Source organism: Thunnus thynnus, chromosome 14 (assembly GCF_963924715.1).
Source record: "Thunnus thynnus chromosome 14, fThuThy2.1, whole genome shotgun sequence".
NCBI classification, from domain to species: Eukaryota; Metazoa; Chordata; class Actinopteri; order Scombriformes; family Scombridae; genus Thunnus; species Thunnus thynnus.
The window spans coordinates 13,479,501-13,491,565 of NC_089530.1; the positions used below are offsets into that span (position 1 = coordinate 13,479,501).

Genomic DNA, 12,065 nt, shown 5'->3' on the forward strand with positions numbered 1-12,065 from the left:
CACCTCGTATTCATTTTACCAGTTTTTTTGGGAAGATCCGACGCTCTCTTCATTTTCACCATTTTTTAGGTAACCCCCGGCCCTTACTCGTGTTACTCATTTTTCGGCCGATACAGAATCTGACTAAATTGACCCATTTCAAGATAGGAGCTATATAGCACCAAAAACGGTTCCCCTATGATTATGAGCCAAAGAACCACTTTTAGTGCTATTCAGCACCGTTTTTTTAGTGTGTAGTCTCAGTTTTCTTTAAGATGCATAGAATAATGTAATGGTATTGTAACCGAGCGTCCTGGGATCGCCTAATTATATAACTTTAATAAGGAAACAATTAACAGGACAATAAATAAAAACTTCTCAATTTAAAAATTTAAATTTTAAATTTCTTGTGTCTGGTGGAGATGATAAATGTAAAACATTAAAACATAAATAAAAACATTATTTGTCACATTTGCTAAACATACAGTCTGGTTACATAACCATATGTTCCCAAAGTCCCAGTTTTATTATTTAGTCATCCAAATCCTCCTCAGATCCCCCCACTGACTTTACATGAATGCCTCAAGATAGACGAAGACTCACAATATGAGCCTGACCTGCCAGTAATTGACTCTGAATTGAATCTCACACACTGGATGTGCTATCCAAGAAGATGTGCCCCCGGAAGATTATCACCCAGCAGACAGTCGTCACTGATAAAAAAGTAGTCCTGTTAGTTTTTATGAGGCCAGGAGCAAACATACAGGGGATTTGTTGACGAAAATCGATGGAGGTTAGTATCTTTTCCAGGGCTTTGACATCATTATGCATTTATCTTTTGTTCAGCTCAAAAAAACAGAAAGGAAAAGATTCTTGGAACAATACTTTATTGAAAAAGTGAACACTGAACAACGAGCCTTTACTGTGAGAATTTGTGGAATAACACAAGGCAGGTATTGACATCTACAATTATACATTCTAGCTCTGGAAGCGAGGTTATACGTTCCTCCAGTGTGATGTCTGGTCTTTTTTCCTTTACAGAAACATTTCTGCATAATCTCACACATCTTAATTTAGCTCGTAAAGAAGGTGTGCAGAGATGTGAAGCAGAGTGCAATCTGTCTCAGGACTCTGCACGACTCAGACTCCCCGCTGAGCACTGTGTGCCGCCATGTGGCATTTTATCTCGGTACAGACTATAAAAAGTTTAAGGGCTTCACATTGTCACAGGCGGAGACACTATTTACCAGGACATCCTTAACATACAGCACAGTGGTGTGAAGTAGAGGTAGCCAGCAGCGTTCATTGTTTAATTGACTGTATATGTGACATTAGAGAACAGTCTGTTCTTGCTTAGCACTTGTAGCTGCACAGGCAAAACTTTGTGTTTTTAGTAATAAAAATAAAGTCTGAATTATTAAAGGTGTCCATCCTTGCAAATGACTTTAATATCACCAGATACTATTAGCAGCAATTCAATCTGACAGACAAAAAAAAGCTTTGCAGTGACAGTAAAAAAAACACATTCCAATGCTTTGTTTTACACTAAACCTTTACAGTAACGTCACTGAAAATGCTTCAGTGCCTAAAAAAAACCAAGAGCTGGGTAATAACAGTCGGTGTCCGTCATGTGCGAGGTTCTTGGCTGTGTTCAAGGTGGATAGAAAGCACTGTCGAAACAGTCAGAGTGTGCGTGTCTGTCAGGAATGTCAAATTCATGTAGCAGTTCTCTGCTGGGGCTCTGTGTCAAGAGCTCCACATCTTCATCTGAGGTAGAAGGATGAGTGAGGATGATCCGCGGGATCTGTCAGGTTATTGCCAGAGAAGGAAACAGGTTTGGGAGGGAAAAATAAGCAGGTGCTCGTGTGATATGATGTGTCCACTAAGAAAGACTGTCATATAACTGTCATATGTTCATTCTTCCAGGATTTTTTAGTTCAGGAAAAGCTTAAAATGAGGTGATTTCTAAGGGATGAGAAATCTGCTTACTGTCATTGTATGTTTGCCCACTTGAAGTGAGTCGTTTTTCGTCAAGGCCTCCACTTCCAGCTCAGACAAGGTCCGATTCAGGTCACTCTCCAAATCAGACTGAAACACACATAAAAAGATACAAGACACAAGACAGAGGGAGACAAGAACGTGTATAAGAATGACTGAAAGTAGTTGTTTTGAAGGTGTAACAATGGTGAGATTTGAAAGTGTATTCTGTTTTGCTGTGATTTCAGTAAACCACCCACAATGCCATTGCCGTTGCAGACAACTGCCTCAATCTTCTTGGACAAACAGTCTTCTGTGCTCTCCGTCTTCAGCTGTTTGCTCCTCTGGCCTCCGCCGTCCTGGCTGCATGGCTGTCGGCTCGTTACGTCTGAAGGATCCTGAGGTTCGTTGGGAACACTGACCTCTCTGGGAAGCAACCTATCCCTGAGGACTTTCATCTTGATGCAGCTCCCAGCATTCCTGAGGGCGCTGACCGCCTCGAGGTGGGTCACCCCCTGCATGTTGAGGCCGTTGACCTGGATGGACCATGGTGACATTACACTTTTAGGGCCGATGAAAGTAGGAGCAGGAGTCGGGGGGGGGGTGAATGCACAACATAGGTTCTCTGAAAATAGCATATCTATTCCCACTACAGGCATGGATAAGGATTTCTAATCTGCTATATAGTTTAAAGATTAATTTTCAATTTCTGTTTATGTTGTCTGTCTGTGAGTGAAGCAATTTCAGTCTCATGTTGGTTTTATCAGTGAAGGAAGTTGCAGCTGAGTATCCTCTGCTTGTCTTATGATGCCCTCTGTTGGTCACTAGAGGAACATCAACAAGGACTACTTGTGTTTTAACTGCAGCCAATATAAAGTACATGTATGTCATTTACATTGGGCCAACAATATCTCCCACACGGCCTTGTATATTTAACAATTGAATCATCACTTAAAGGACGGGTTCACAATTTTTCAAGTCTGCCATAAAACAATAGTCAGGTGCCCAAATAAACATTGACATATTTTTTTTCTTGCCATAATTAGTCAAATCAATTCAATATCTTTCAATGTTGTGCCATATTCCCTCTTTTTGTTACTATACTTCCACTGCAGTTGAATAGGAAAACACTATTGAGACACAAAGTGGGAATTTGGCACTGTCTTGATGCCTTTTATGCTCTATGTAAAGCACTTTGAATTGCCTTGTTGTTGAAATGTGCTATACAAATAAACTTGCCTTGCCTAACCTTGACTAAAAAAATCTGTAACTGTGGAAGATATCCACTTTATTTGATTAACTCAGACTGATGAATCCTCATTATCTTCAGAAAAACTTTAGACACATTTTCGCTCAAAACGAGGACTGTGGATTTTGGCCACCATCATGTACAGTGTAAGCACATTTGGAAGAGATCATTTAATGGTCAGTATGAACAGGAGGAATGATTACAGCAAGCAAAACCTGTTCCTTTTTGGCACCTGACAGTTGTTTTAAGACCCACTTGAAAAATTGTGAGCCCGTTCTCAAATGAAAAATATATAAATGATTCCCCTCCTACCTCCAGCAATCTGTCTCCAACATGGACTCCTGCCTTTTCTGAGGGCCCCCCTTTAGTTACTCTGGAAATAAAAATGCCCTGAAAGGAAATAAACATATTAGCCTGAATAAAAATTGTAATAAAAAGGTGCTCTCTCTTTCTCATAGGTAAATTTGTTCAGGTTGAATGTGGATGGGTAAGTAGGAGTATGGGGAAAATCAAGGTAGCCATCAGTCACTTTAGGCTGCTAATGCGGCTCATCATCTTCATTCAGACAGCTAAATGAGCAAATACGAGAGTGAATATGAGACTGAACAGTTCTGGTTCTTGTACTGGTGCGAACCAGTACTTACCTCATCATGGTCTTTGTAAGGCAGAGAGCCCTTCCCACCGGCGATGCTGATCCCCAAACTACCCCTCTGGCCAGACACTTTGATCTGTAACTAAGAGGAAATTGTTTAATGACAAATAAAAGTGTAGGATTTATATGCAATTGAGGTCTGAGTGGTGCAAGTCAGCCTAGAGCTAACAAACAAAAAGTAAATTAGCAATTATTTGCCACCATCAATATGCTTTCCTGCAGTGCCTAGTGCAACCCCACAGACATTATTTTTCATTAAAAGAAAGAGAGCGTGCAGTTACTCTTAATGGCACTTGGGAGATGAATGATTCCTGAGGAGGGGTCTTCTCTGTGAGCAAAGAAGGTTTCAGATGCCCTGTGATGGAGGAGACCTTTATATTGTGGACAGGGTCTCCATGGAGACTGGACCCCGCATTAAGAGCTCTGTGTTGCTGAAATTTCCTGCCCTCTCGAGTTTCACCTCTCTGATGGCGAAACCGACGTGGCAAGGCATCGCTCTCTGACTGCTGGCCTGCACCGTCCTGGTGATTAGAAATCAATTCAATGCTTTTACTGTCATCAATGGGGCTCAATATTTCACTTTGAGCTCACTCACAAGATATTAGCAGAGTAGAGACTGTCAAGTGACATCAAAACAGCAAGCACATGATGTACAATCACAAAGTGGAAACCTACAGCTGGACAACACTTGATGCTTATCTGCCGAGAAGGAGGCTAGTAAAAATCCCCATATCAAGATGAACTGATACCAAAACTGGAAAACAGACCTCCTCAGGCTGCTCAATTTCCTCTGCGTCCTTCTCTGCGCTGGAGCAGTGACCACACACACCGTCGCTGGCTGAGAACAGTCGAGGTGCCCCCTGCAGACACTCTTTGTTTGCCACCCAGCTGAAGCCTGGGATGGCCCAGTTTTGGCAACCGGTCCTGGGGGACGGGTTAGTATGAGGATTTCTACACTCCTGGACATAGTCAGAAGACACCACCAGTTGCTGAAAAGTTAATTTCATTGTAATATCCTGAAGGAAATAACTGGTGACAGTGATGGATCAGTGGGGCTGAATGTGAAACTACATTTCGGAATAATTCAATGTCCCTCATTTTGGATGCAAGTGTGAATTCATCAGCTGTCAAAGCAAAAACATTAAGTAGGAGCAACATGTTTTCTCAAAGCTGATCCTGCGAGGAATCTCATGCTGACTAATAGATCAGCTGACAGTTGAAGACACACTGATAAAATCCTGTTCAACTATTCATAATGCATGCTTATTTTGTGCACCAGGTGGCACCAAAACAGCCCTTTTTGTTTGGAAAACTTAAACAGCAGCCAAGATAGAAGCTGGTAGTGTCACAGTGAAGGTTAATTTCTTTGCATCTTGTGTCTCTTTCTCTGTCTTATCCAAGTTTTGCCTTCTGATGCATCTTGAAAAAAGAGGCAGAAAAAGAGAGAGAAGGATGGTGACATGCTTCCTAAACCTAAATCACCACTGCATTTGTTAAGAATATCAGTAAGTAGGTTTACAGGTCAGTCACCTGAAACTGAACACCCGTAAAACAGCTCCTAAAAATACCTGACTGCCATAACTGACTCTTAAAATGCTGGACTAGCCCATACTCTCCAGTGTATTATCAGCTTTCTTTTTGACCTAGCTAATAATTCACTGGAAAGTATTTGAAGTTGTTTTATTTCAACACCAAGGATGAAATAACTAATCAAAAACCGTACAAAAAGATCCAAATTAAAAGGTGCACTTGCCATGTTTTCCCTTATATTTGTACATCTAGTTTGTGTTTTGAATGTGATGAGGACAAAGTAATATATACTGTACATTCATTCTCCTAATATACTGAAAGCATGCCAGCGTCAGTACAACATGCAGCACGTGCAGGACAGACAAGTCAAATATGGCACATGCTGGCAGAGCTTTACAGAAACATCATGCACTGCTGGACAGACAAAACAAGCGATGGAGGGGTCAGGAAGTGATACATCTGTTTTATCGCCTCAAAGAATGACAGTTTTAGTCGAAACTTAATTGTAAATGTACTATTTTTGGAGTTATGAGTGAAAGTCCAAATAAAATCTATCTTGTTTTTTTTTAATTTGTCATTCAAAAGTGAGAGCAGCTACATATTAAGTTCAACTCAACTCTTGTGATATTGATACGCTGTCTAAACTCAACAGAGCGACTGGTAAAGTTAAAGGAATAACAAACATGTTTAGTGTTGCACTCATTTTATTGATCAGTGGTTAAAACTCATTCAAATCTCAAGGCCCATTGCCTATTTGAGATCAGTTTTGTGCAGTTTGATCAGAAAATAATTAAAAACATAAAACCAAACACTTGAACCAGTTTCTTTCTCTGGTCTGCTTTTTTTAAATCAATTTAAAAACAAAATAATACAATTTATTATGTACCATATAAAAGAAAACGATTTGAGAAAACGCTGAGAAGTGCATTAAAGTAGAACTTCTAACAACTGCCTTTTTGAAAGGATGCCATCCTTGTGGTACGAACCTCATTCTCACCAAACGTCCGATGATTATTCTGTACAGTACTCTTTGTTAAAGGGAAAAATACAGCTGTTTTTGGCATCTATTTGAAAAACATTACAAAGCAGTGAAGCACAGCACATATAAATAAGACAGCATTGTTATTTCTGCATATTTATATTGCAGATGGGTAATTAAATGTTTGATGTGCAGTACTTAAAATCCAAACTTTCGTTGATCAAATCTATTTATTATCAAAAGTAAGTCTAAAGTTTGCCAAGATGTTTTACAGAAAATAAGGACTCAAGGCCATCCAACTCACCCAATGATAAGCATATGAATTGAATAAGACATTAGTGACTGTGTTTTGTTCATTGCTTTGATTTTAAAAAAAGGTACCAAGTTCAAAAAAAGAAAAAAGAAAAGCTTAAAAATCTGCAACTGATTAAGAAATTTGCTATACATTTTTATTTACATCTGAGCTGCCAAAAAAGTATAAAAGTATCAATATTCACAAGAGACTATACAATAATCCTTAATCAGTAGGTCCAAAAACTCCTGCTTTTATGTTTGCCCAAAACGTAGAAAGAAATATTCACCCAGTGTTTTAAAAATAGATATCGAACAAATATATATATATATATATAATACATTTAAGAAGGTTTGACCATATTATAAAGACTTATAATAGTGCAACTATCTAATGTATGTTTTTTTAAAAGAGGCATTTAAAAAAGTAATAAATCTTTAAAATATCTTTTAAAAAGGAGCATCTCTGTGCAGATTATTGCTGTGGACATGAATTAAAAACAGGAAGGCACAGCAGCCCTGGTAGACCGACTCACAAACGTTTTACACAGTAAGGTTACAGGCGTCCCAGGGTTTAATCAGAGGAGGGGCAGGCCACACCGAGGGTTTGTAGGTAAAAGAAAAAAAAAGGGCTGCGGGGTTGTGCAGGACGACATGGCGAGACACAGGAGGTAAGAAACATTTCTGAGGTAAAAAGGTCACACAGACGTGGTCACTCTGTCTGCAGCGTTATTGACCTCGTTTTTGTTGGAGTCCAGGCCTTTGGCAGCGTTCAGGTCGTTGCGGAGGTTCTCAGCTGCTTTCTTCATCGTTTTCAGCTCGCCTGGGTGAGGCGTGGCCCGTCGAAGTAGTGTTCCCTGTGTGACAGAAACGGATTCACGTTAGTTTGTTTTTTGTATTTACATTGGGACAATGTACAGTTTTAAACATAAATGTTAACATTTGATGTACGGCACCAGAGTTAGCTTTAAAGCTAATTTCATCTGCAGTCCCTTACAAATAAAACATATAACAGCACAATAACAAACAGTACAAAGCAGAAAACACACAGGACACATTATACAAAATACAAAGCTACACACAATAGCACATACACCCACAATGTCAACTAGAAAATACATCTGTGGTGCTGAGGGGAACTGCAGAGCCGGGTGATCATCTGGGTCTGAAGGTTTATCACTAGACTGACTCCATTCACATGCAAGTAGTCATGTGATCGACTGTTAATATAAAAGTGGCAGTTTAGTTGAAAAACAGAACTGATTTTCAGTTTTATCTATAATGGCTTTAATAAAACTCTGTATTCGATGTTCTTCGTTCAAACCGTTTACTGAAAAACTCTTTTCTCCTAATATAAAAATGAAACATGGTAGCAAAAACACATAAAAACATTCTACAAAAAGCACAATAAGCTGCACGTTAAGTACGGTCAAATACTAGTGTGCTCTCCAGGCTCCAGGGCTTCAACTGAGTTAACTAACAAGCACAGGCGGCTTGTTAAACATTTTAATAAATCACAAGCCAGGATGACTGCAGTCATTATTGGTCCTACTCGAGTGCACTGCAAGGAAACTACAGATGATCTTATCATGAGCAAATTAAATACAGCAAAATACAAATTATTTACAAATACAGTCTTTATCTGTTGTATATGTGTGTATATATGGCTCTAACAATGGCATTAGTCTGTATTTTTGTTATTGTCGACCAATCCCATGAAAAGACCAAAATAAATCCATAATTTCAGACTTCCCCAGCTTGTAAATGTTTAAAAACGAGAAACAAATATATAGTTTCATTTTCTTACAGTGTTTCCTAAAACAGCTGGGAATTATAGTTTTCAGTTTACAGTGTACATAGGATTGATTCAAATTACAAACCACAGTGCTCATGTTCATCATGATGAAGGAACAGTGTGGCTCATGATGTGTTTTAATAGTTTTTGGACAACAATGGGGGTCTTTGACACAGAGGATTAAGATATATCAGGCTTGTTAGTGTAATCAATTCATTTTTGGTTTGGGCAAGAAAAATGTAAAACATTGGTTACTTTTCATTTTTGATTTTCTATCACCATATGCCATATTATGCCCTCGAGCTTGTTGGTCTCACCTTGTCATCATCCTCCTCATCATCATCATCCAGGAAGTGAATTGCACTGATCCTGTTCATGGCTTTGTTGTCCCACGTGTCGTCTGCCATGTCATTCACCAGGCTCTCCAGGGCTCCACAGCGGGCAAGATTATCAGAGCCTGTTTTTTTGTGAAAAAGACAACATAATATGCATCACTGAGATTCACATGCACATAAAACTGCTCAGATAGAATTAGAGTTCAAGCTGAAGTGAATATTTCAGCAGATTAAAATCAATATGGTTGTTATGACTGCTTTTCTGCAATCTGCCAACTCAAGAAATGAAAGCCGTCACATAATGTAGTGCTCATAAGAGAGAGCCTGAAACTGTCAGATCACAGTTTCAAATCCCAGCTTAGTCACAGGCTTACAGCAACACAATCTTCCCTGCCCCCAACCTCAGCTTCAGCCTCTCTCGTCTGACCTCCACCAGTCTTATATCTGCATCTCTTCCGCAACAGAGAGAAAGAGGGAGCGCCACAAAAATGAATGAATAAATGTGCCGTTTCTTTCTGAGGGATAAACGAGCACCGTTTTAAATGCAAAATACAGTGACAAGGAAGGAGCAAGCATGTTGCAGTGAATCACAAATACTCCACAGACTGAGGCGCAAGGCTGTGGGTGACAGCAAAGAAAAAAAAATTACAACAAACTGTTGTATCGAGCAGTGATAGAGCCAGCCCTCAGCCGCATCTCTATACCCAGTGGGTGAGCTTTTAATGGCAGGAGGCCAGCTGCTGCTAAGCCTCTTTAGCTGTCCAATCCACTGCATTTCTGAAAAACATAACCAAGGAGGGCCTCAAGGGACAGCAGAGGCCCTGATCTGTTATAGGCGCTGTGATCCCTTACAGGACCTTATAATCGACAGATACTGCAGGGAAGGATCAGAGGGCGCAGAACACCCTGTGCTTCCCCGAGCAGGTCATGTGATAATGTCATGAAAACCGCAGGGCACTAAATACGATGCGAGATCTGATGAGGAATATTACTCAAATGTCACAGCCTTGGCACCGAGTCGAGTCACTCTGGAATGAACCCTACACGTTAGGGGCATGGAGACGCTGATTTTAGATCAGTACATGAATACAAATAAATAAACATATAAATAAACATATATATATATATATGTGTATGTATGTATGTATGTATGTATGTATATATGTATATATGTATATGTATATGTATACACACATACATACATACATATATATATATATATATATATATATATATATATATATATATATATATATATATATATATATATATATATATATATATATATATGTATGTATGTATATATGTATGTATGTATATGTATACACACATACATACATACATATATACATACATACATACATACATATATATATATATATATATATATATATATATATATATATATATATATATATATATATATATATATATATATATATATATATATATATGTAGTAGACATGCAAAACTTGGCATAACAAAATAGCATGACAACTTGATAAAAATGTTACCTTTATTGTTAGATTCACATGGCTGTTGAGGCAGCAGCACACAGGTGAGCACCTTCTCGCCTGAGTCGGGATCCTCATCGGTCTGAAAGGTGAGGAGGGGCTGTGACTGGTTTTCTGACAACCATAAGGCCTTCAGTCGTAGTGTGGTCAGTGACAACGGTAAGTTGATGAGCCTGAAACCAAACAAGAAAATAAACTCCTGCACAACTGGCTCATATCACACAGGATTTAAAGAAACCACAAGATACCTGCAGGTATCTTATTTTCAAAACATACACACTCTTGTGTTATTTAGGGTTAGTGCCTGTGTCAGGTTAGGATGACGAACTTGGCAGTTGTTTTGACAATGTGGAGGAGGAGCAACATTCTCCAGACACAGAGGTGAACATGTTTGAGTGTGACTCAAGTAGCAGATATCGCTGCAGCTTTCTCTGAAGACAAAGCCCAGACCAAAAACAGGTACAGTCAGAGAAACAAAGCCAAAACAACCTCCAGCTAACGGTGACTAATATGGTCAAAATATCAAGATAATCATCTTTATGATCTTTAGGATCAGAAAGTAGAAAACAAGCGACTAGCATCAAGTATCTATAAAGTATAATAATAACTTTTAGGTCATATTTCATTTACCATTACTATTTGAAGTCTTAAAATTACTTGAGCAGATGACTTCAACCAAGAGATGAGTGAAAAGAAGATGTGAATGTGTTATTGAACACACCTATTTCCAGAAACGTCAAACACATGCAGCTCTGTGGCTTGTGACAGCTCTGACGGTATCCTTGTCAGTCTGTTCTCTCGTACACAGAAGACATTAAGACCACTGCAGCCGCCGATCTGGATGACAGAAGAGACAACATGATTAGACATACATGTCAGCAAATACAGGCGTACTGTGAAGCATATAAACACACTGTAGGCAGAGACTTCCTAGATTGTAGACTGGGAATAATGCATTATATATGCGTGTGTGTATAAATCAGACTTTAACAATGCCAGAAAAGACAAAAAACAGAGTAAATTTAGTGCATTTGGGCACTTAGTCCCAGGATTTGTGATCTCAGTGTTAGACCAGTTAGATGTCAATGTGATGTGGCAGAGAGAACCTAAAATTAGGAGCAATTAGGACAAAGCAGAGACGTGATGGCCCAGCTGAACTGCAGATGTAATCTATTAATCTGCTCAAACCTGAGCAGGATACTGTTAAAAAAAAGGGCAACAAGAATGTTGAGCTTTCAAGTTTCATCAAGACTCATTAATAACACCCACAAACACATCATGTTTAATTAGGAAAGTAGTTGATGCACACAAAGGGCAACCATTTACTGCACACTGCTGTTAGAAACTGAGTACGATTAGCTGACAATTAGCCTGATCAGCCACCATCAGTAATCAATACAAACACACATTATTAAACCGTTAATCAAACCCAAAACTAACAGCAGTCAACATCAGACAACCTTATCATACTTTAGCAGTTACCTGGTGTTTCTGTAGTGGTGACCAAACATTGAAAAATATACATATTAGCAGTTTGAATTAAACTGAAGCTCCCTGTGCTCCCCAGGGAAGATATTACACAAAACTCCCTTTAAGAAATATGACATTAACGGTTCCTTACATGTCCGCAAAAACACATAACTCTAGAAACTCAAGATAAAATGCGTCATATGTCAACAGTCTTCTTGTTAATTCAGCATCAATATAATCCATAAAGATAAACTGTATTTCTGTACAAACTTAACATTTTGGGTTTTGTTGCCT

The 12,065-nt window shown here is 38.9% G+C and overlaps 2 protein-coding genes across 2 annotated transcripts in view; both read right to left on the reverse strand.

Annotated features, from left to right (window-relative positions):
- Positions 1 to 849: 849 nt before the first annotated feature.
- On the reverse strand, positions 850 to 5,940 carry LOC137196936 (protein scribble homolog). Its single transcript, XM_067609930.1, has 7 exons — positions 4,625 to 5,940; positions 4,139 to 4,378; positions 3,850 to 3,939; positions 3,518 to 3,595; positions 2,217 to 2,492; positions 1,969 to 2,067; positions 850 to 1,783 (listed from the first exon to the last, which is right to left on the reverse strand). The coding sequence occupies exons 1-7, from the start codon at positions 4,862 to 4,864 to the stop codon at positions 1,631 to 1,633; spliced, it is 1,176 nt and encodes a 391-aa protein (XP_067466031.1). The 5' UTR covers positions 4,865 to 5,940; the 3' UTR covers positions 850 to 1,630.
- Positions 5,941 to 6,073: 133 nt separating this feature from the next.
- Positions 6,074 to 12,065, reverse strand: part of lrrc1 (leucine rich repeat containing 1) — a 28,111-nt gene continuing 22,119 nt past the window's right edge. The window contains exons 12-15 of the mRNA XM_067609929.1: positions 11,023 to 11,138; positions 10,302 to 10,474; positions 8,770 to 8,909; positions 6,074 to 7,514 (exon numbers count right to left, since the gene is read on the reverse strand). Coding sequence (XP_067466030.1) covers positions 7,356 to 7,514; positions 8,770 to 8,909; positions 10,302 to 10,474; positions 11,023 to 11,138 — 588 coding nt within the window. The 3' untranslated portion in view covers positions 6,074 to 7,355. The remainder of the gene's footprint in view (positions 7,515 to 8,769; positions 8,910 to 10,301; positions 10,475 to 11,022; positions 11,139 to 12,065) is intronic.